General features: G+C 47.7%; 1 protein-coding gene across 6 annotated transcripts in view; it reads right to left on the minus strand.

Moving 5' to 3' along the window:
• The window catches only part of CACNA1C (calcium voltage-gated channel subunit alpha1 C), a 2,299,705-nt gene that overhangs the window by 101,379 nt on the left and 2,173,645 nt on the right, over positions 1–24,681 (minus strand). For all 6 annotated transcript variants that reach the window (XM_078673661.1, XM_078673663.1, XM_078673662.1 and 3 more), the window contains 2 exons: positions 20,655–20,782; positions 8,381–8,515 (listed from right to left, as the gene is read on the minus strand). In XM_078673661.1, the coding sequence (XP_078529787.1) occupies positions 8,381–8,515; positions 20,655–20,782 (263 nt within the window). The remainder of the gene's footprint in view (positions 1–8,380; positions 8,516–20,654; positions 20,783–24,681) is intronic.

Below are 24,681 nucleotides of genomic sequence, written 5' to 3' on the forward strand. Positions count from 1 at the left end.
GAAACGCGTCCCCCAACGTTCCCTGCCTTGGAAACTGGAGACTACAGAATGACGGGCAGTGCGCGTTCTCGAGAGTGGCAAACAGGTCCACACGAGGAGTTCCCCACGTCCCAAAGATTTGTCAAACCACCTCCGGATGAAGCCTACACTCGTGGTCGGCAGAGAACTGCCGACTGAGACTGAACACACGCACGTTGGCACCCCGGGGAGATGATTTGCCATCAAGCAAATCTGATGGTCCTGAGCCCAGGACCAGCGCCGCAATGCCACTCTTATGAGACGGTACGACCCTACTCCTCCCTGCTTGTTGACGTACCACATCGGGGCAGTGTTGTCCGTCAGGACTTGAACCGACTAACCGTGAAGGGAAGGAAGGAAAGCCTTCAGTGCCAAACGAATCGCCCGCAATTCCAGAAGGTTAATGTGAAACAACCTTTCCTCTGGAGACCAAAGACCCTTGATCTCAGGTTCCCCCAGATGACCACCCCACCCTAGGATAGAGGCATCTATCATCACTGTGGCCACCGATGGAGGAAGGTGGAAGGGATTTCCTCTAGACAGATTGCCCTCCATGCTCCACCAAGACAGATCCTCTGCTGCTTCTCTGGAGATTCTGACTGACTCCCTGAGATCTCCGTTGTGCTGATATCACTGCCTGCGGAGACACCACTGGAGTGCCCTCATGTGCTAGCATGCATGGTTGACCAACAGAATGCAGGAAGCGAACTGACCGTGCAGGCGAAGGACCTTCAGAACGGAACAACCGCTCCATTATGAAACAAGGAAATAATTTCCTGAATGTCAAGAATCGTTTGCAGGGGTGGGAAAGCTCGACACGCAGTGGTATCCAGTACTGCCCCTTTGAACACGTTGCGCTGTGAGGGCACCAGGTGAAACTTGGGCACATTTAAAAAAAAAAAATTACAACTTTTTATTTGTCATTTTTGGTTTACATCTCCGGCACAATAAAGCAAGTAAGGTACAAGCATACAGCATAATCGCCTTATATTCCGAGAAAGGTCGCATATCAACATCAGCAATCGGCAGGCTGTTTAACAATAGCGAGGATGGTGAAGGTTCCTTTGCTTGCCGCTTGCATAGTTACATTTCGTTTAAACATTACTGAACTATAAAAGAACTCCCCTCCACCCCCCAACCATGTCCCTCCCCAAACCTCCCCCCAACCCCTGCTGCCGGGTCCACAGAAAGAATAAAAATAGGGTCTGAGTCACGTGCTCCCTATGGTGAGTCACCGTGTGTCACTTCTTCCTGAGTCGGAGCCTCCCGCTGTCCCATGGGTACTGATTCCGAACCGCTTTGTGTCAATTGGGTATCCTGTCCTATCAACTCCTGAAACATTACCCCCCAAGCCTGTAAGACCTCAGGTAGCTTCCCATCCCTCCTTGTATGCCGCATGTGCTCTTCCTCTGCCAGTGCCCATTCCCGCAGATCTGCCCTCCATTTCCGCAGCGTCGGGCCCTGTGGGGACAACCGATTAATTGAAATACGACGCCGGGCCGGGACCAGGCCCAACATTAGGAACCGCCTACATACTCTCCATTTGGGATCCCGGGGCATTAAGCCCAGGAGGCAGGGACGCGGGTCCAGGTCTATTATCCACCAAGACACCTTCGCCAGGACCTCCAAAACCGACACCCAGTAGGACTGGAGCATGGGGCACGCCCACACCATGTGTATAAAATCTGCCCGTGGACTACGACATCTCGGGCAGTGGGAATCTCTGGTATTATCAATGGCCTGGAGCCGTTTAGGTGAGAGGTAGGTCATGTGTATAATATTATATTGAATTTGTTTAAAGCGGTTGCTCACTGACACCTTCCGCACACTTTCATGTATTTTTTCCCATTCACGGGGGGTAATCTCCTGCGGACACGCCTGCTGCCATTTATCTTCTACCATCAAGGGCTGTAACCTTTTGTCCTCCCGTGGAGCCTTGTAGAGGTGAGTCACAAACTTCCGGCCCCCCGCCATCGCCAACATAGTGACCAAAGTACGGGTTTGCGCCGGAGCCTCCGGAAACGAGGGACATAGTTGCCGCGCAGTCGCCGCTAGTTTAGCATATTGGAGAAATTGCCACAGACCGAGCTCGAAGGCGGTCACCACCTCCTGATAAGTGATACATTTATCATTCGGATACAGATCAGACAGCATCAGGCAACCTCCCTCCGTCCATTTGTCTGTGGAAATGACCTGTGCCATCCGGGCAAAGGATGGCATCAGCCAAAGATCCATGTCAGGGGCGAACGGCTTGTTGCAGATGAGGCGGCGTACCACTCAATCCCAAATTGCGGCCACCAACCGCACCAGCGGGGGGCTGTGATCTCGCCGCCCCCCCACCTGCCATAGCAGCGCTCCCAACTGCCCACTCCCGTAAGTTCCTGCCAGCAAGGAGCGCTCCCAAGAGGGGTCCGTATCCAACAATGCAATAGCATGTTGCAGTTGTGACGCAAAGTAATAAAGCTCCAGATCTGGGACTTCTAACCCTCCTGCGCCCCATCTACGCTTCAGGACCTCCAGACTTACCCTGCACCGCTTCCCGTTCCACAATAGGAGGAATAGGAGGGAATCCAGTTCCTGGAAGACCCGGTGCGCAGCTCGTAAAAGGACCCTTGCATGGTGTACAGACAGCGTGGGAGGACCACCATTTTGATTAGAGCGATCTTCCCCATTAAGGAGAGCTTAAGGGTGGAAACTTGGGCACATTTATCGAAAAAACCAATTTGTACAACAGCTGGGTTGTTACCTGCAGTTGACGACGCACCACCTCTGGCGACTCTGCCTCCAGAAGCCAGTCGTCCAGGTAGGGGAAAACCGGGATCCCCGACCTCCTGAGATGGGCAGCCACTGCCATCACCTTGGTTAACACTCGAGGTGCCGTAGTAAGACCAAATAGAAAGACCGCAAACTGGTAATGTCACGAACCAACCGTAAACCGGAGATACTTCCTTTGCAACCTCAGGATTGGGATGTGAAAATATGCATCCTGCAAGTCGATGGACACCATCCAGTCCTCTTGTTGCAGTGCCTGAAGAACCTGCGCTAGGTTGAGCAATTTGAATCTCCCCTGCTTGAGAAACAGATTCAAGATTCTGAGGTCCAGGATGAGGCGTAACTTGCCATCCTTCTTGGGAATCGGGAAATACCTGGGGTAGCATTCCCGACCCCTTTCCTGCTCCGGAACCACCCCCATCGCACCTTTTTGTAACAGGACAAGAACCTCCTTCTGAAGGAGAGGTAAATGTGCAAAACCCTTGGCCAGGAGGGTAAGGAGGAGGGAACTCCCTGAAGGGAAGGGCATACCCATTTTCTACCAGATCTAAAACCCAAAGGTCCGAAGTGACCAATTTCCAATCCTGTAGAAAATGGGTAAGCTGGCCTCCTTCAGGACCTGCACGATCCAAGATGGCGGATCTAGGGCTTCTTTCCTGCATTACCAGGAGGGGTTGTGGAGGTAGAGGAGGAGGAGGAAGAAGGCTGACGCCCGGCTCCACGAAGACGACCTCTGCCTTTACCCCTTTAGGACTTGTTTATGGGGTTTTGTTGCTGCTGTGGCTGTCAGAAACCACGAAAGTAAGACTTCCCAAAGCCACTGTATATTCTATAGCCATAACCCTTTGCCTGAGTCTGCGGACACAAAGACTTTGGTATGGCCTTACTGTCTTTAAATCTTTGCAGAGCAGAATCAGCTTTCTCTCCAAAAAGTCTAGACCCATTAAAAGGTAGATCGAGAAGGGTAGCCTGTACATCGGGAGAGAACCCAGAAGACCTCAACCACGCATGTCTTCTTGTTGCAATGGATGAACGCATCACCCTGGCATCCGAGTCCGCTGTGTCTAGGCCAAACTGAATGACTTGGCGAGCTGCAGCCTGTGAGTCTGCCAGCACCTCACTGAAATTTCCCCTATCTTTCTCAGACAATTTTGGAAGAAGCTGTTTGGCATAAGGGCATGAATGTATCTACCCAACAGACAGGTAGCATTGGTAGACTTCAGAGCCATACTCGCTTAGGAGAAGACCTTTTTTGCAGATTGTTCCAACTTCTTGGAATCCCTGTCAGCAGGAGCCTGCGGAAAATCACCCGTGGACTGCATGGAACAAGAAGCCTGCACCACCAAACTCTCAGGAGAGGGATGAGATAAAAGGAACACCGGATCCCCTAGAGCAGGCCTATACCTTTTGGACACCGACCTTGAAACTGGAGGAGCAGAAAAAGGGTTGCGTCACACATCAAGGATTGGCTCATTCAAGGCATCATTGAACGGCAAGAGTGGTTCAACCACAGAGGAGAATAAAGCACCTCTGTGAGCAAATTAGGTTTACACTCAGCCATAGGGAGCTGAAGATCTAAGAGCTCTGCAGCCTTCCTTATTACAGTATGGTAAGGTGCAACTTCCTTCGAGGGGGAAGCTTTCTGTGAAGCAAAGTCCCACTCCGGGAAGGTGTCAAGTCCTCTTGCCTCACACAGACCCTTGAACATATCCTCTGTATCATAAACTTTACCTTCCTCCATCTCTTCAGCCTGGTACTGCTCCTCCTCTAACAACCTCTGTGCTTTTCTGCTCGAACGCATCTTCAGTTGCGGCGTCACACGTGGCGTTGAAGGCTGCGGGAGCGGCGTAGAAGAAGAATCCGCAGTAGTACCCGCCGCCGATTGAATCCGAGAGGAAGGTTCACGGGATGGAGCCGGGAAATGCGCATACGGCGTTGACATCCTCTTAGCCGGAAAATGCCAGGACAGCGTTGTCGGCATAAATTGCACAAAGGGAGCCTGTGGATACTGATGAGGCTCACCCAAATTAAATGCCATAGGACCCATGGGACCCGAAGGTGCACCAGAAGCGTACGAGGCCCTGGCAAACACGCCATACATCGCATTTAAAAAATGTGACGGATCCAAACCCAGCACCGGAAATTGTGGGTACTGAACCGGTTCGAGATCCATACGAGGCACCTCCGGAGTCGGAGCCGCCAGAGCCACAGGCGGACCCGCAGGATCTGAAGGAACCTAATTATCAGCCAGATTTGACACACCTTCCGGAGTCGGTGAAAATCTCGGCGTCAATGACTGCGGGGGGGTCCCCTTGTAAGATGAACCAAAGTCACTTGAGGAGAGACTGAAGGAGAAGGGGAGACAAAGTCCTTTTCTCGACGTCGAGGTACTGGAGAAGGCGATCTCTAAACCACAGCCTTCGACGAATGGCGTTGAGATGCATGCCTCTTCTTCTTTTTATGCTTCCTCTGGGAGTCATGCGACGTCGACGACCTTGACTTCGATCGTTTATGACCCCTTTTTTCTTTTCTTGCCTTAGCCATATACAACTTGGTTTCTCGTTCCTTCAGAGCCTTTGGGTTCATCTTGCTGCAGGAAGAACAGCCCTCGACTTTGTGATCAGACGACAAACACCACAGACAGTCCTCATGAGGGTCAGTGATCGACATATGACGCTCGCACTCTTTACAGGGCCTAAAGCCCGACTTCCTCGGGGCAGACATGTCAAAACACAGAAAGATACAATCAAAATTACAAAGTATCCAGTCGAAAACATGGAGAGTCCCAGAAAAACCTTTAGCGTCGACAGCGCAGAAAAAAAGGGAACTGACGTCATCACGCCAACGTGGTCCTCTTCTGGCTCCAGTGACGTCATGCAGAGCCGCATGCGGACCCAAGGCATTGTGACAACCTCATCGGCGTGGGGAGCTAGGAAAAAGTTTCCACGGAATGCTGGCGCATGGGATATTCATAAGGTGAGGAATCCACAGGCAGATGTATCCATCAGAATTGCCAACGCTTGTTTATGCTTCCTGGCTCGGCGGGCACGAAGCGGGGGAGGGTGGTGTGTTATCTATTTTGTATGAGCATTTTGCTGTTTCTTGTGCCTTGTCTTTCAGTAGCTCCGCTCTGAGCTCCATTGCGGGATATTGTCACTGCACCACCGCCGCACCACCTCTAAGCAGAGTTTTGAAAAAAATTCGGGAACACATGCTCCACCCACTCCTTCCATCCCTCATTTTGCGACTGGGATGCTGATTCTTAGAAACTGTACACTTATTATGTGCCGGCGGTCAGACTAGCCCTAAAGGAGTATATGGATTTGTAGCATCACTGCATTTTTACATAGCCCACTTCGCACCACACTAACTGCCACATGGGTTTTTAAAATAAAAATCACTCCACTTCAAACAAAAAACATTTAAACAAATTATCATTTACAACTCCGAGAGCTCTAATTTTCATAAATGTGAGACCGATTGCATTGCACTGCTTGCAACACATCCATGCAGTCTTGTGTCGTTTACTCAGTGGTACAGACTCACTTTGCTGTCAGCAGATGAAAGTAGAACTATTAAATTTGTGTACAACTTTATTCTATCCTTATTTGAGAAATCCCTGGGCCAAAGGAGATAATGCAAGGTCAAAAGGACATTCATCCTTGGAAAAAGAGAAAAAACACTATTTCCCTTTTGAAAGTATTCAGGTTCAGTGTTTTGTAGGAGAAACTGTTCCCCTCACATCATGTCTGTCAAGGGCACTTTCTGAACTGTTTCTAAGGGAACGGGCATTGTCACTCTCATTCATTAGAAGAGAATGTGTGAAAATCCATTCTTTAGAAAAATGGTGTAGCATATTTCAGTTCATAACAGGAATTATGGGGCATATTATCAACAACTAGCGATAATTATCGCTATGTTGGTTTAGCGGCGATATTTTTATCGCCGAGCTGCGGCGATTTTTATCGCTTAGGAGCCTTGATATTATCAAGGTTTATCTCCTAAGCGATAAAAATCGGCCGAAAGGCATGAATATCGCTGAAAAGTCAGCGATATTCATGCATTACCGAGCTAATGCTCTTAGCCATGTTATCCACCTACCATTGGATAACATGGCTAAGAACTGCTCAGGGGCAGGTGTTAGCTTTTGGACATATTCGCGCTTAGCGCAAATATCTCCAAAAGTTGGTAATAGGAGATAGCGATGTTAGCGATCTTGGCACGCCCACTTTGCATGTCATTAGTGATAAATATCACTGACATGCAAAGCGGGGCCCAAGATGGTCGCTATCTCCTACTAGCTGTCGCTAACTGGCGTTAGCGACAGCTAGGTAATAGGGAGATCATTTTATCTCCACTTTCTTGGCTTTTAAAGCCAAAAAAGTGGAGATAAACCCCCTTGATAATATGCCCCTGAATCCGGGGGAATATAATTACTTCCAAGGTGCATCTACTTTACTCCATACTCAACGCTCATCTAAACACAACGTGCCATAATCACATAATAATAGGGGAGAGGGGTTGGCCTAACGGCTAAGGCACTCGACCTCGGACCTGGGGATCTGGGTTCGAGTCTCGGTAACGACGCCAAAAACCTCCTGTGATTCTGGGCAAATCACTTAATCTCCCCGTGCCTAGAATGAAAGTGTGTCCTCGTAACTGGTGCTATGTAAAGCGCAACGACGCCAAAAACCTCCTGTGATTCTGGGCAAATCACATACAGCCTGATTCATGTAGCCAAAAGCGCTCGCAAAAGGGCCAGATTCTGAGAATCTGGCCCTTTGCGAGTGCGATTTTTGCATTTGGTATTCACAATCCCAAATGCAAAAATCGCTATGTAAGAATTCGCATATTTGCGAGGAATGGCATTTAAGGAATCTCTAATAGAGATTCCTCAAATGCTATTCATGACACAAAAAAAAATTGCGATTTTGCACTTTTGGGGCCGCTATTTACCGAGAGGTCAGACCTCTCGGTAAATAGCAAATACTCAGAGAAATGCTTTTAAAAGCATTTTTCTAAGTTGCATGTTGCACACACACATGTCCTCTGGACATGTGTGTGCGCAACACCTGTTCAAATGTGCTTTTTAGGGGTGCTACAGGGTGTCCTTTGGACACCCCTGGCACCCTTAAAATCGCTATCTTATTTGCGAGTAGCAAATTGCTACTCGCAATTAAGGGATACTCCCCATTCATTCCTATGGGCCTCTTGGCCCATAGGAATGAATGGGGAGTTTTTGCGAGTAGCAAATTGCTACTCGCAAATAAAGAACATGTAGGAATCGCTATTTAATTAGCAATTCCTACATGAATGCCGTTTTGCGTGTCCTCAATAGCGAGTCGCTATGATTCGCTATTAGGGCCACGCAAAACGGCCTGTACATGAATCAGGCTGTTAATCTCCCGTGCCTAAAATGAAAGTGTGTCCTCATGTAACGTAACTGGTGACCTGGTCTAGTTTGCGCTATATAAAACTCTGCAATAAATAAATAAATAAATAAATCAGGTCTTATGAAATGTGATCACTAGAAGGCGAGACCGGGCTAATTCTGTGGGCAGTAGAACAAGGTTAGCACTTGATAACTTACTCGGAAGATGTCATCTTCAGAAGCAGCAGAAACTGCTTCCTTCATGGCCTTGTCCATCTCCTCCTCTGCTGTTAGGTCCCCTGATATGGCTCGTCGGATCTCGGGACCGATGTCATGGAGAGTGCGTAAACCAGCCTATGAAAAAGACAAGTGAAACAAATTACGGACCAGCTACATATGTGCTTTGGCACATTGTTCTCCCCTCTGCAGGTCAAAGCTGAGGAGGTTAGAGGACTAAGGGCCAGATCTACAACCGTTTTTTGAGGTCGCAAAAGGGCATTTGACCCGTTTGCGACCACAAAATAGGGTTAGTAACTCGCTATTAGGAAAGGGCGTGCCAAGGGCGTCCCTTCAATAGCAAGTGAAATTGCCATGTATGAGTGTTTTGCAACCGCAGTTTACCACCTATTTCAAGTAGGCGGTAAACCATTCGCAAACGGGAAGGGGTACCCAGTGGAGACCTTCCCCTTTGTGAATAGGTGCGCAAATATTTTTTAAGAGGAGGCAGTGGTCCGACGGACCACTGCCGCCCTTAAAAAATGAAACAGAAAAGTTTAAATTATTTTTTTTAATGCATCCCGTTTTCCTTTAAGGAAAACGAGATGCATTTAAAAAAACTGCTTTTTTGACAAAGCAGTCCCAGACATGGTGGTCTGCTGACCCCAGCAGGCCACCATTCCTGGGAGAGCTAGCCATTCCCAATGGGGTCGCAAATTGCGACAGCCTCATTAATATTCATGAGACATGCAATTTGCGACCCCAGTGGGAATCACAAACAGTGTCTGAGACACTGTTGTACATTGAATTTTGCGACTCGCAAATTGCGATTTGCAATATGTCGCAATTTGCGAGTAAGAAATTCAATAGTCCTACATCTGGCCCTAAATGCAAAAGGGGGTGTGGGTGCAGGAAGAAAGGAAATTTAAGGCTGTCGTTGATATACACTGGGCAAGGTAGAGGAACCGAACCGTAGAGTAAAACAAGCATTTGCAATGCAACAGGTCCTGCACTCTGGCAAGTTTGAGCTATTGGCATTGTAAATGACAATGCCATTTTATTTATGTTTTGAGTTTTAAAACATAAAATAAAGGCATTGTCATTTACAATACTAACAGCTTAAACTCTCGCAAATGCGAGACCTATTGCATTGCAATAAAGGGCCTTCTCGACTGCTTGTTAGATTGGAAATATCAGAGGAAGAATCCGTCCGGCGACGTCTTCAAAGTAGTGATAATTAGTGCAGTGAAGAAGATGTGTAAGTGTTTTAAATTAAAAGACATTTTTGTTGGTGTCCCAAAGGTAAAGAATGACAGTGGAAAAAGGTCCCTTCGGGTTTGGGTACCCACTACACGAGTTTGATTACTGGACGCAACCACCAAGTATCACAACAAGTACTGTAAATGGTCAAATTTAAACAACATCATGTTTTAAATTACACAGACACAAAGTGTGAAGTGAGAGTTACATATGATCCGAGCTATAAACACAAAAAAAGTGCTCCAACACCTTTCGCTCTGTGATTACTCTGTTGCAGCTCAGGAGGAAGAGCAGGAGGAGGGGGTTATTTCCGGCCCTCTCCGAGATTTGAGCGTGCCGTGTGGCATTGTGTAATGTCATTGATGTATTTGGCCTAATAAAAAACACTCCACCTGTAGTAGGGCCCTGGCTTCACCTCCTGGTGCAGTGCGGACTGTGCCTTATGGCAGGCATGGAGAGAGGGGGGATGGTCTCGGCTGCAGCTTTGGCCTCATACAGTGCCCCTGCTATAACTAGTGAGCGAGAGGTGCTGCGGTAGTGGTATTGGTGGTGGTGGTATTGGTGGTGGTGGTATTGGTGGTGGTGGTATTGATGGTGGTGGTATTGGTGGTGGGGTATTGGTGGTGGTATTGGTGGTGGTATTGGGGGTGGTATTAGCAGTGTTGGTGGTATTGACAGTGGTGGTGGTATTGATGGAGGTGGTGGTATTGATGGTTGTGGTATTGGTGGTGGTGTTGTTAATAAAATAGGCTTTTGAAAACAACCCGTCAGGTGGCTTTAGTACAGATGACATGTAACACAGATGTGCTGTTGTTAGATTCAGCCCATTAGCACAGGATTATGTGCTACTTGGAATTCACAGGACTTAATTCACTAATCATTTCTAAATCCATTGTACTTGGGTGGGTTGAAACAGACATGAGATAATGCTGGGTTAAAGTGATTGAAAGCTGGCACCCGTGTTACGGGGGCAGCCGTGCTGCTTAAAAGAACACAAGCGGTTTCAGATGAAGCAGCACATGTCCTGCCTGCAGTAAGAGAAACTCAATAAATAGTGCTTACAGACTAAATAACAGGTCCCCTGTAACAATAGTAAAGGTGCCAGTCGCCATGGGAGGTTACAAATGAATATAAGGCCGTACTAAGGAGGGACTAACAAGCATATTAACGAATCCGAAGGCAGCATTTACGAAAGACAATGACACAAGCCAATGAAAAATATGGGAGGAGAGTGGGTGCGGCTTCTCTCCCATACTCTACTACCGCAGTCTCGCAGAGCAAGCAGTGCATGCGCGCTGCCGCTAGGCTCGACCTAAAAAGTACAAACGAGGATTGAGTGTGATGAAGGAGGATAGAAAGAACTTCAGAAATGGAGATCTGTGATGAGAGAGTGGAAATATTAAAATATACGTTTAGCCTTTAGAAGGCTTTCATCATCATGCATCATGCAAGCCCAACACAAAGTGACTCTAGCCTGCTTAAAAGTAAGTGTCCTCCTGTTAACATGAAATATACAGGATGAAAATACTTTAAGAGCGAGAGACCTTAACATTACGTACTTGCTCATCTCTGTGATGGGTGGTCGGAGACATAGAGCTTGATTGTGCAAGATTAGATTCTGGATGCAAGGTAAATTGAAAAACTTTCATTTTAATGGAAAGACACAGCACTCTTCAGGAAGGATCTTTACTGGGAAGTATTGCAGACAACCTCTATCCTCACGTCTTTATAAATTGTAAGAAGATTTTTACATTGCGAGTTGACATTAGGGCCAGCCAACTCTGATGTATAAATATCTCATTCGAACAATGAACATTCCCCTGTAAGCAAGGTTGGATGGTGCAACATATATTGCATTACAACTGACAAGTATGTCCAAGTGTACCACTGTAAAATTCGCATGCGGAAGCAGACAAATGTGAAATATAACAAACAGTAAAACAACGTAATTCTGAAACATTTGGAGCTTAATGTGGGCTGCAGCCTTTCGTTTCTAGGGGGACCACCAGTGAAGGGCGTGGGTGAAGTTGGGTTAAAATAGGTATTAGGCAAGTGTTGTATGTGGGATAGGCACTCCAGGAGGTGGCACAAACAGGCGCCTAAAACACAGCTTATCAGTGTGTGTGACCACACCATACTCAGGGTTGTCTCTTGTTGGATTTGGCCTTCACTGCAGACACGTCCCCTCCCAGAGTCATTGAGTTGAGCAACCCTCCCTATGGTTGTGCCACCTGGGTGTAGTGTATCTAATTCTGCAAGGATCCTGGTTTTGAGATCCCAGAGCTAGTATGTTAAGGAAGGAGGGAGGGCTGATTTCTAGGACATGGCTATAAGTTGTATAGCTAGGACAAGGGCCAAATCAATTAACTTATTCCGCGACTTTTGTTTTTTAGCGCATTTTGTTAGTCCCAGTAAAAAGTGCGTGGCCTCCTTAGTTATTTGTCTACCTGTTATGCAGATATGTATGTCAATATAGTCTGATAGTCTGACAATCCCATTCCATGTGAAGGAAATCCGCTGCTGCAGCAGATCAATGTGGGCAGGCATCCCCGGCACCTGGAAACATATGGCCTATCCACTGGGGGTAAGGTAAGTATGATGTAAGCAATGGATTTGACCGGACTTAAGTCTGGAGTTGGCAGAGATGCGTTTGACCATACTTAAACACTGCTCTCCTTGCCCGTCCGAAAGAGCCTGCCCAAATGTGATTTCCCAGTATGTCTTTAATGACTTAAACAGTTGACACCTGTCGTGGCATATGGCATTCTACAGGCTTGGGTATTCTGCGTCTGGCTCATTCGTGTGTATGGAGTGTCTGCAGAAGGAAGGGTGTTGCAGGTTCATGGGTAAGAGCAGCATAAAGGAGGAAGGTTCTTGGAGGTATATACTCATTTTCCACCAGATCTTCAAAGGGGCGAAGCATCTTATCAGGGATCCCCCCATGTACCAAGGCCTGTTCCGTCCATGTGCTCACATCATACGTTGAGTGGAGAGCCGTGCAACTCGATAGTGCCCGGAGAGGGAGCTCAGGAAGGCGAGATCTGCCTGTTGTGTAAGATCATGTAGATTTCCCAGCACTTCCTCACTACCCTCATGAGAATGTGCCCTCTTCCCTTGGGTGTCATCATGTTTGAACCCAAAACCATTCTAAAACTCTTGTCGGACGTGACTCCTCAAACTAGTGTCCCAACTCCAGTGTGCCTTCTCTACCTAACCAGCACATCGCCCACTGCAGTTGTGCGGCTGCTTTGCAGTTCTAGTATTTCGGGCTCCAAAGCTGCACTCGGAGAGAGGAACATACAGTTTAGCTATTGCTACTCTACATCTCCCTGAGCCCCATATCAGTGCTATCAATAATGAGCAACGCTCTTCGACGAATCCTTTGGTGAGTATGATCAGAATGGCAGAAAAGTATACCATGGGAGTATTAGTATCTTAGAGATTGCAATACGTCCCATAGGAGAGAGTGGTAGGCCCATCCAAAACATGCCTAAAGCTGCTGCAAGTCCTTGCGAAGCAGGAGCTTATTACCGTAAACATATTTAATAGTCAGGCCCTGTGGCCTGACTATTAAATAAACTACTACTAATTCATCAGTGGCAGTTCCCTCATTGTCATGGAAATAGTGTTGCAGAGTGGCGTAGAATGCTGCATCGTGCATGGCCTACGTGGGGAGGTTATGTTATGTTATAGTATTTATAAACCGCATGGCTGCCCCAGCAACAGGGCGTCCCAGCGCTGACTGTCAAAAATAGAGTGAAGCGTCCGAGAGAATTTAATGATTGGAGAAAAGCCAGGTCTTCACCATCCTTCTGAAGATCCAGTGATCAGGGGTGCTGATCCAATGATCAGGGGTGCTAAGGTGCCGCTGGGGGATAGATGCATGTTTATAAGCTTCTTAAACAAATAAATAATTATGCCCTCTTCACCAGACCAGGGTAAGCTGGAGTGGGCTGTAGTCTGGTAAAGTGCGTCCTAAATACTCTGCCCCAACACTGGGATGTAGCTTCTGCGATGAAGTAGAACAGGTCAACTCTGGTATGTAAGTCATGTAAGACTGAGTAGCATGAGTATTCCCTTGAGTCCGGGTGGAGGAAGTGCCATATGTCTTATACTTGTGTGAGCATCGCCCAAAGTTGTAGGAATTCTGTTAGTGTTATGGATTGTGCTCCCGACACTGGATGGTGCGAACAATCCAGTGATATGTTGGGGACACAATCTCCCCATCCCAAATATTAGGTGCAGGAGCAGTTACAATGGGAGCCTGTCCAGCAGGCCCTCCACTACTACATATCTGCCCTCGGGGTCCACCCCTCAATGCTGCAAGGAAAAGGGGACCCATGGGGCCACCCATATCAAGACCCCGGTTGTACGACGGTTCAACGCAGGTAATTACTTCTCATGCCTTTGCCACACATTTTTTAGCGTGCATGTTTTTACCACAAATATGTATTTACAAAGCATGCCAATACCACGCATTGTTTTTAGATTAAAAAACAATGTATTTGTGGGGGGAGACCACCCACTCCTCCAACTTACCTTAAATGCGTGGTATTGGCATGCGTTGTAAATGCACATTTACGTTAAAAATATGCATGCTAAAAATGAGTGGTAAAGGCACAACGAGGTAAAAACCTCATAGTAAAGGCTGTCTCCCCAAGACCCCTGGTGTATCTTGAATATGTAGTACCCACTATCATGCCCCTCGACCTCCTATGCAGCCTCTGCAGATCACTTAAGGAAAGATGAGTCTCCTGAAGACATGTAATATGAATGCTGCGACACCTCAAGTACTGGTAGACTCTATATCTCTGAACATGGCCAGCCACGCCCTGGACGTTCCAGGTGAATAGGTGGTAGTGGAGTATAGTATGTTGGTCTGTGCCTGTCATAAGGTGTACTACGGTATCTTGTTCCCTGCATAGTTCCAACCCCCACCCTCTGGCTGAATGTCTCCCTCAATGTAGGGCCCAACAACAGCTGCCATCACTGTACAAACTTACAAAATAAAAGTTCAAGAACATTTGTAACAGCACCCCAAACCCCCTACAAAATGTGTGCCAGATGCACTGCAACGCTCACAGTTGTGATCTTTCGGCAAATATAGAGAGTGGTGGGAAATGGACCCTTTAGCCCCCTTTTGATAGAAAAAATACGATGGGAGGTGGACAGCACAGTCCGCTCACCGTATAACCTAGATTCCCTGAATTGGCTAACATAAAGAGAATGTGTGTGGTCTCTCATGAGAGGGAGCAATCATCCGTGTTCAAGAAATCAATCCTTGAGCACTCAGACCCCAAAGTCAAATGAGATCCTCCACTTATTGAGGGGTCATCATAGGCAAATCTCAATTCGCCAGGACCGACCAGTCTGATTCAGAATCTGCTGACCGTTGATCAGATCGCGAGTCCGATCCAGACACTGACCCCATCTGAGTCATAAGTTCTGCTGTGGCTTGCAAGACAGCCACCCGCTCCGCTTCCGGTTGTTTTTTTATAGTGGGACTCTTATTCCGGGCTTTCCAAGGCCTCTTTCTTCTCCTACGCAAGTTCTCCCTTGGGCTACTGCGGGAGTCCGCTGGAGCCGAACCAGACCAAGAACGAGAGCCTCATTTATGAAAAGTTACGAATCGCTGGGCAGAAACAGTGATACGTCATTTTTCATAGCGCCATTCTTACAACGCCATGGTTGTGCCGTGTTTCGGCATTCCATGGCACAAAGATTTACAGATACGTCAGGAATTCTGAGGTATCATTCATTCATAAAATCTTTATTTCGGCATTATGCCATAAAAGAGTACAGAATAAATAAAAAACAGTATTCAGGAATAATAATTCAGTTCATTGTTTCATGCATATTTGAGTAGTTAAAAACTTGTGTACTAAAATAGTACATAATTTTAGTGAGGCAAATCATGTCAGCTGGAAAGTAATCACTGTCATTGATTAACAATAAGATGCCTGCGCTTGTGCCACATAGCTGCCAGGAATTGCAAAACAGCAAATACAATGTGTGTGGTCGTATCAGTTTTTAAGACTCTAAAAGCATGCTTACACTGTACAAAACCCATATTCTTGCACAAAGGTACGAGCCAGTACTTCCTGGACTTACAGTAAGCTGGACAAAAGAAGAGAACGTGCAGTTCATTTTCTGTGTCACAGCTACACCCAGGACAATTCCTCACTGCAAGTGCGGACCATTTACTAGTAAAGGCTCTTAAAGGTAGAGTACCGTGTCTCCATTGAACATAACGTTTCCTGGCTAGAATAGGATAAATATCATCTATAAAGTGCTCAAAATGATAAGAGCCTTTAATCCTTAAAAAAGAATCAGTTAAGGTACCGAGATGAGGATTAGACAAAGCAGCAGTAAGTTTGTTATCAGCAACTATCCTGCTTAGGGACTTACTGAGGTATCTGGTGGTGCAAAAATTACACATTGCTGGAGTGTGTCGGAAAACTGATGCAACTCCAGCTATGTGTCATAACCTATGGGCGAGTCCCATGTGAAAAGACCTGCGTCAATCTTACCCCTGCTTGAAGCAGGCGTAAGGATTCTGACGCAGTCAAGTTGTAGAAGTAGCCTAGTGAAATCTCATAAATTTCACTTCACCATTTCTACAAGGCCCTTTTTATGGGGAACGCCCACCCTGCATACAGTATACCTGCGTCAGGTGTAATGTTGTGCAGGCCTTTACAAAGTAACGCATCTGCCTAGATAGGTTACTTTGTAAATAGGGCACAGCGTGGCCACATTGATTACGCAGCTGCAACCCAAAAAAGTGGCGCAACGGCGGCACAAGCCCTTTCAAGGATAATCTTAAGTTTTGCTGGAAACATCAGGGTGTATTGGATCCCTTCCTCCCTGAGTGCCCTTTTCACTTTCACATAGGAGGCCCACTTAGCCTGGACGGCGGGCGTTTGGTCCAGAAACAGCAATACTTTACTGTTCCCAACCGCGTACGGGCCATCTTCTTGTGCCCTCTTCAGCAGGGCATCTCTATTTCTAAAATGGAGAAGCTTCACCACCACCAGGCAGGACGGCCAGCCAGAAGTCGGCGGCCGAGCAGGCACTCTATGCACTTGTTCAAGGGTGAACAAATGCATCAGCTGATTCAGAGCAACCTCCGTCTGAAGCAATTGCTCAAGGTAGGCCACCATATTATTGCCTTCAGTGCCCTCCGGCGGCCCCACTATGATGTTATGCCGATTGCGTCCCTTGGCATCCTCAGCCCTATATTCCAGGGTGCACACTCTGTCCGTCAACGCCACCACCTGTCAAATAAACCTGTGCTGGGCGTATCTCTTGAGGCCCACCTCCACCTCGTTTACTCTATTAGCTCGTTTGTGCTGCTTCACTTGCAGGAAGCCCAACCCTACTGAAACAGTTCCAATCTCCTGCTGGAGTGTGGCCTTTGTGTCAGCAATGGCGAACAGAATCCTATCAAATTGCAGCTGCAGGTGGAAAAGCCACACCCTCAGAGTCCTCAGCATTTCCCTGCGAGATCAGGCCAGGCTCCGACACCCCGCCAGTTTGGCCTTAGATTTCTCATTTCTTTCAGGGTGCGTTTCAGCCAGGGAGTATGGCTGCCAACTACGCGGGCAGGTGCGCTAACCTAGAAAGACAGTCCTAATGCCGTTCACCAGGAGCAGTACCTATGCGGTTAACACAGGGTTACGTCCTTTACCACAAACCAGGCAACTCCGCCAGATCCCCACATGCGGGCCGTTCATTGACTCTTTTCTCCCTGGTCATGAGGCGGGGCACACCTTATCAACAGTCCAACAAGGGGGTAGGGGCTCATTCTGTGTTATTACCTACGGGCACTGATCTCCTGAGAGGCAATCACGGTCCTCGTCTACGAAGCCCCAGCCAGGCCGGTCCAGTTGATTTCCAGGCGAGGTCACCAAATCTCTGTCGCCCTGCTCAGAATCGCTCCAAGTACATGTAGTACATGATGCTGGAGCACATCCTCCATTGGTCTCCCAACACTCATCAGCAAACACAGCCTTGCAGTGACACACCGTAGACAACAGGGTACATGTAGCAACACATGGGGGACAGTAGTGCCCGGCGATCTGGTGTCACTCCCAACACACACAACTGGTCCTGCAGATAGGGCCCAGCAGCGTCTCACGCAGGGAGATGCAAGGCTCAGGCAGCACCCTCGAGGCATGTAGGTCACACTGATGAGGTGGGCTTCAGGCCAGCAGCAGAACCGGCAGTCCGCCACAAGCCAGTACTCAGCCCAAGGCAGCAGCACCACCCTTCCCTCGCCTCCAGGAGGCCAGCAAAAGTCAGGCACACTGGGCAAAGAGGCAAGGTAGCCTCATCATTGTGGCACAGAAAGGGATCCGCCCCTGTGCACAGCAATCGCCCCAGCCACCGCCGCTCCCGCCCCCCAGGGCACACCGCAGACCCATCATTTGCTCCTCACCTGTATCAGCCCATTCAGGCTCAGGGCCATTCCAGCATTGCTGTTCCGCGCCCTGCTCTCCCCAGGTGCACCCAGGGGCGTTCCCCGTACAGGCCCACCAATGGCTCACCGTGGCCCCACCAGTCTGTCGCAGTCAGCGACGCCGCACCCAGGGTGGTCAAGAAGCCAGCAATCCACCCCCGATCAGCAGACCAGGCCGGCAGGGAAGTCAGCGCATGCCGCAGCTCTGTCCAATGGGGCTGGCCAAGTGCATAACAGCCATCACACGCTGCTGAGTTCTTCCGCCTCAGACACAGCTTGCTTGGCCCACAAGGAAGCCGTAGCCGCAATCCAGGCTTCCTCTGACAGTTCAGCAGGATCTTGCAGCACCAGGGTCTACCAGCCTCCATGAAATCAACACTCCATCACGGGGCAGGCGTAATGGCAGCTGCTGCGCAGGCCAGTCAGCTCTACCACCTCTGTAATCATCACCACTGCCCGCGTCTGATCCAAAACTATCTCACCGTGTAGTCTAGCTCCAAGCCGCCATCTACCCAGCTTTCATGGGGTCGGATAGGCCCCCAGCCTGCCATTTACTCAGGGGAAGTAAGAAGGCCGTAGCGGAGCAGTGAGTTTACATGTCCGCCATGTTGGCTCTGTTAAGAACCCCCATCAGGGAAAATATTGATGTTGCCATTTTCCACGAGCCATATACACTTAGCTCGCACCACCTGCAGGGCATGGGCCCTGTTGTGGTAACTGAATAGACGGGTGACCACAGGTCTGGGGGGCTGTTCGGTATCTGTGGGCCCATTTCACTGATAAGAAAGTGGAGTATGTGCCCCCATCACAGTCTGGACCAGCCTCTCCTCCAGGCAAGTTCCATGCTGGGGCCCTCAATATGCTCTGGGAAATCCTAATGTTTTTGCGGCATGATCGGCCCTCTGCCTCGTCTGCCTTCTTAAGATAATGTTCCTCCTGCTGGGGAACCTTGATGCGGGAGTCTGTTTCCACAGCTGAGGGTTTATGGGCCACCATTGTAGATTTCAAGTTGTCCATATGGTCCATCGGCCAATATGCTCATTACGAAGTAGACCCATGTCGTTAACCAGAGAATCTATCTTGGGCTCTAGAGTAGATTTGATGTCTGGTATGGCCTTCAGGATTTCTGAGAGTTTTTGCTTCACCCCTTCTTCGGACCCCCATCTGATCCACCAGGCCCTGGTTCAGCCATCATGGCTGCAGTCTTGACGTGCGTGGGACGCATCAAGGAGAGGGCACGTTCAAAGTCAGTAACACCTTAGAAGAACCACTGATCAACAGAGGCCCATTACTGTATTGGTCAACCCCAACTTTGAATTCTCTCAGCAATGAGTATTGCGGGCAGTGTGGGTCAAGCAGTCCGCAGTTACCTCAACAAAAAAGGGGGAACACTTCTCCACCAACAAAAAGCATCACAGGAGTCCTGAATGGCACTAATTTGCCACCACGTTATTTCCAAGGGAGTGCCCCTTCTCCCAATCACACGCAGGGAGGGGTGGGGTCCGTCCTTTGCGATGCAATACAATGCGGATGGTAAGTTGCCTCTGGGACTTGTCATCCTAGACCGCCCGCTGCTACCAGTAGGGAACGCTTCAGGCCGCACCAACCCCTGTGTCTACGCTCAGCAAACTGCAGGCCCAGGCTCCTTGCACTTTGCGGCACAACCCTCTACCTCCCACCGCTGCTGCAGTTTAGCAGCCACTACAGTAGGCCTGGAGCAATGGAGACATTGTGCAACGCACCGGGCGGGGGAAGCCGTGCAGGACACGCCCATCGGGCCAGTCAACAATCGAAGCCACGGCTCAGCTGTCCACGCCAGGCTACACCGCATCTTGGAGCGGACAGCGGGTGCTTTCAGGTGCCTCCGCTCTATAACACAGCAGCCATGGTGGGGACATTGCACTTGCAGCAGGGTGTAGGAGTCCGTTCAGCATGTTGTATGGAGTGCTGAGCCGTTGGAGCTCATCAATCAATCAATCATTTATGAAGCATGGCAAATCAACCGTAAGGGTCTCAAGGCACAGGGGTTGCTAGCTGCTATGAGATGATCTGTTCATTCGAGCATCCAGGTCTTGAGTTATTTCTTGGATTGCTGGAGCGATGAGGCAGTCCTGAGGTGCAGGGGAAGGGAATTCTAAGCTTTGGCCACCAGAATTGAGAAGGAGCATACTCCGCTGTTGGCTCATAATAATGTGACCATCCTGGTCGTCCTCTTGGCCACGCTCCCCTCCTTGGACAGGAGTTAGTCTATGTGAGAGGGTTCTCTGGAGCCATTACGAGAAATTCTGGTTGAAATTTGGAGGCTAAGTAGGGTATCCACAATCTTCCATATGCAGCAACAGGCAAGGAAATAGGTAAACTTGATAGGCCTGCTGGGTTTCTGCTGCCATCGCTTTCTAAATAATCTATGTATGGTGACTGGTAGTAGGCATGCTGATAGATGCAAGATCAATTTAAACAACACCATTTCTTGATTTTAGCCCCAACTGTGTAGTCGGCATCTATGGTGAGTGCATGCAGTTCTATATCATTGAATGCAAATCCATGAATGAGTCATACCTGCAGGGAGAGCGCATTGCGCTGGGACGGCTTTCCCACCAGGCCTTGTTCTTTGCGCTTCTTGAATTTTCGGAAATACTCCTGGATCAAGAAGGTTGCGTAGAACTTCCCGACGGTAACTTCATCATCTGCAGAAAGAAAGTTTTGAAACACAGCTAGATCAAATAACCTTTTTCACAACATTTTTTGACTTAGGACACACGTTTTTGGTTATAATGTTGGTACTATTCGTTTAGAACCCTCTTTTACTTCAGTCTGAGGAATTCCAGCCTAATAGGTTTTATGTATACCGAGGGTGACAAAGAGCTTAATAATAATGTGAAAAGATAATGCAAGATGATAGTTATTAGAAAAGACACAATCTCAAAGCGATATTCGGTGGCTTTCCCTTACTAGGCAAGGAAAGAAAGGCAGTTGCCGGAGTCTGAACAGCATCTCAAATGGTTTTCCTAACAAGGGCTGCTCTATCGTATTTGAAATACCTCCCCAGACTCCTTCAGGTTATTGAATGAAATTACAGATTCCTCTGTAGAACGTCCGAGATCTGACTGACTTGCAGAAACATCTATCTGGAGTACTTTTCAATTTGCTTACTATGTAAAAATGAGATGCATAATTATATGCCTGAAACACAATAGAAAACCACGCTTTGCATTCCTTTGAGCAACATTTCAATCCACCCGTTGATGCACTTATCAACATTTGATAACATTGGTAACATCTCATCAACATTTGCTCTGTAGTTTTACAATTCATTCTATTTACTGTCTCCCTAAAATATTTGAAAATTACACCTGAATAGAAAATAGGTTAGGTGGAAGAGTGTATTCACAAAATAGAAATTTGGAGTTGCAGGACTTTGGGACAGATGTACTACCATAGCATTTTGGGACTCGCAAATTGCGCTCAATTCCGAGTCACAATTTACTAGTTGCAAAATGCCATGTACAACAGTGTCAGAGACACTGTTTGCGATTCCTAATGGGGTCGCAAATTGCATGCCTCATCAATATTTATGAGGCACTGGCAATTTGCCACCCCATTGGGAATGGCTGGCCTTCCCAGGTATGGTGGCCTGCTGGGCTCAGCAGACCTCCACATCTGGGACTGCTTTTAAATAAAGCAGTTTTTTAAAAAATGCAGCCGTTTTTTCTTAAAGGAAAATGGGATGCATTTAAAAAAAGAAAAGTGAAAAATGTTCGTTTCATTTTTTAAGGGCAGGTAGTGCTCTCTGGGACCACTGCCTGCCCCTAAAAATATTTTCCCCTGCATTCACAAAGGGGAAGGGGTTTCCCGGGGACCCCTTTCAGTTTGTGATCAATTGAGAGTCACAATTTGCGAGTCGCAAAATGCTATGTACAACAGTGTCAGAGACACTGTTTGCATTTCCAATGGGGTCGTAAATTGCATGCCTCATAAATAGTTACGAGGCACTCGCAATTTGCGCCCCAGTGGGAATGGCTGACCCTCCCAGGTATGGTGGCCTGCTGAGCTCAGAAGACCTCCATGTCTGGGACTGCTTTTAAATAAAGCATTCTTTATAAAAATGCAGCCTGTTTTTCTTAGGGATTGGGCTCAGGAGTATGTGCCGGATGGCAAGTCAGGATGTGGCGGCCGGCGGAGCCAATGCTCAAGCAGCCATCTTGGTCGCTGGCGCGGCTCCTCCTCCTTCGTTTCATTTTTTAAGGGCAGGTAGTGGTCCCTGGGACCACTGCTTGTTCCTAAAAAATATTTTCCCCTGCATTCACAAAGGGGAAGGGGTTCTATGGGGACCTCTTACAGTTTGTGAATGGGTTACCACCCTCTTCAAGAGGACGGTAAATTGTGAGTGTTTTGCGACCACAATTGCGGTTGCTAAACATTCTTACATAATTTAGCGAGTTGTTATTAGGAAGGGTCGCCCATGGAACAACCCTTCCTAAGAGTGAGTCGCAAATCCTATTTAGCGAGTCGCAAAAAAATTGTGACTTTCTAAATATGGTTTGTACATGGCCCTATTCTATTTTGCAAACGGGTAGCAAACCCATTTACTCATGCAAAATAAGGTCGTACATCTGGCCCTTAAATGCTAGTATTTCACTTTAAAAAATGTCTGCTGCAGCCGTTTCTGGTCACCAGTTTTATTGGCCACGTGGTATTTGCTCTGTTATGCTGTAATTTATTGTATGACTGTGAAATTATCTGATGTGATTTCACTTTGAATAAACAAATAGTTATTTATTGGTTGGCAACCAGTCCTCAGTAGTATTCGATGCATGGTATTTTTTAGGTCTCAACTAGAGAGAGCTGTAGCTGTGTATTGTCAAAAGTCCTATTGGGTGCAATACCAATAATCAGAGTGGGCTGTGGGAAGCTTTTATGAAAGCTCTAGCACCACTATTAGTTATCAAGGAGATCTCAAGTACTGCCAACTAAAGGAAAGATTGAAGACAATGGTTAATTCTTGTAACCTGAGAGTTGCCCAGAAATATCTATTACTATCTTATTTCGTATGACCCTTTTACCCTTAAATGACGTAACGGCAAGTTGATCCCCCCTTGAGCACAGGGAGATACTGTAATTTGTGTAATATAGGCATTCAGAACAAAGATCATATTCTGTTTGTATGCCCAGCCTTACTACCATATCGCCTATGTCTGTTACGCTCATCGTTTTTATAGAATAATATTACAACTGTAGTACCAGCTCATGAGTTCCTCCTTTTCCCAAAGAATGAATTAATTTTAAAATATTTAAGTTTTTAAAGTTGTTTTTACACTTGTTTTAAAGTTCAGAGCTTTGTAATAGTATTATAAACCATTTATACTAATTGCTCACCTTAGATAGGAGGTTTTTATGGCAGGAGGCAGGGCATTTATTTTATCTTATCTTATCTGTTAGACCTGGTACCATTGGCGTGAGTCTCCCTTCCATTTTTTCACTGATTGCCTCCTCTGTTTTTCATATTTTTTGCTGATTTAGATGCTTTGGGCACTGTGCCACTGCTATTCAGTGCCACAGTGCAAGTGCTCCCTATGTTAAATTGATGTATTGATTAGTGTGTCCATGATTGGGGTATTTGATCGACTTGTCAGACCCTAGTACAGTGCATCATGTGTGCCCTGGGCCTGTAAATCAAATGCTGCTGGTGGGCTTGCAGCACTGGTTGTGCCACCCACAGAAGCAGCTTGTAAAGTTAGTCTCAGGCCTGCCATTGCAGAGCCTGTGTGCAGTCTAGTACTGCCATGTCGACTTGGCAAGTGCATCCACTTGACAGTCCCTGAAACTTCCCTTTTCTACATTTTAGTCATTTTAGTAGGTATTTTCTTGCCTAACCATCCAGCCTGCCTCTGCTAGCTTGTGTATTGTATGTCTGGTTTGTGAGTGACAGGGGCTGGGGTGGCTCCAGGAGACAGGGTGGGTCAGCACAAGGTTGAATAGACCAATCTGCATGTAGATGGGTGGGAGGAGTAGCACCTTGGTCTGTATAGGACCGTGCCTGCCTTCCACAATGCTGATTCCACCTCCTGTGGTGTGTCTGATGACCCTGGCCCACCCTGCCAACGGAAAGAAGGAGTCATGTAAACAAAGTGCTCCAGGACTGCACAGACTGGTTTGGACTAGGTACAGGCCCCTCTGCCTTCAGAGGACAAAGGATTTTGCACTAGAAATATGGGGACCCAGACCTCAAGACTTTATTTATATCACTTCTGGAACAACAAGACAAACCTCTGCCAAGGAGAAGAACCAAGGACACTGTAGGAGTTGGACTGCCCCCCTGCCAGTGTGCTGTGTTGCTGGGTTGGCCTACAGTGGTGTCTTCAGTGTCAAGGAGAGGAGAAGGAACTTTCAAAGAACTTTCATCATCTTGCAGAACATTACTCCAAGGGCTTGAACGTGTGCTTGCCTCCTGTTGAAGTCTCAGGGACAAAAGACTTCACCACCAGCTCCCCTCTGAATTTCCTTGCTGGAAATTTTGTCTGCAGAAGCCTGCTGGGAGCGTGACTCAGCGAGAAGAAGCATGTCGCGGTCACAGCTGTTGCCGTCG

The sequence above is a fragment of the Lissotriton helveticus genome, chromosome 1_1, assembly GCF_964261635.1.
Source record: "Lissotriton helveticus chromosome 1_1, aLisHel1.1, whole genome shotgun sequence".
NCBI classification, from domain to species: Eukaryota; Metazoa; Chordata; class Amphibia; order Caudata; family Salamandridae; genus Lissotriton; species Lissotriton helveticus.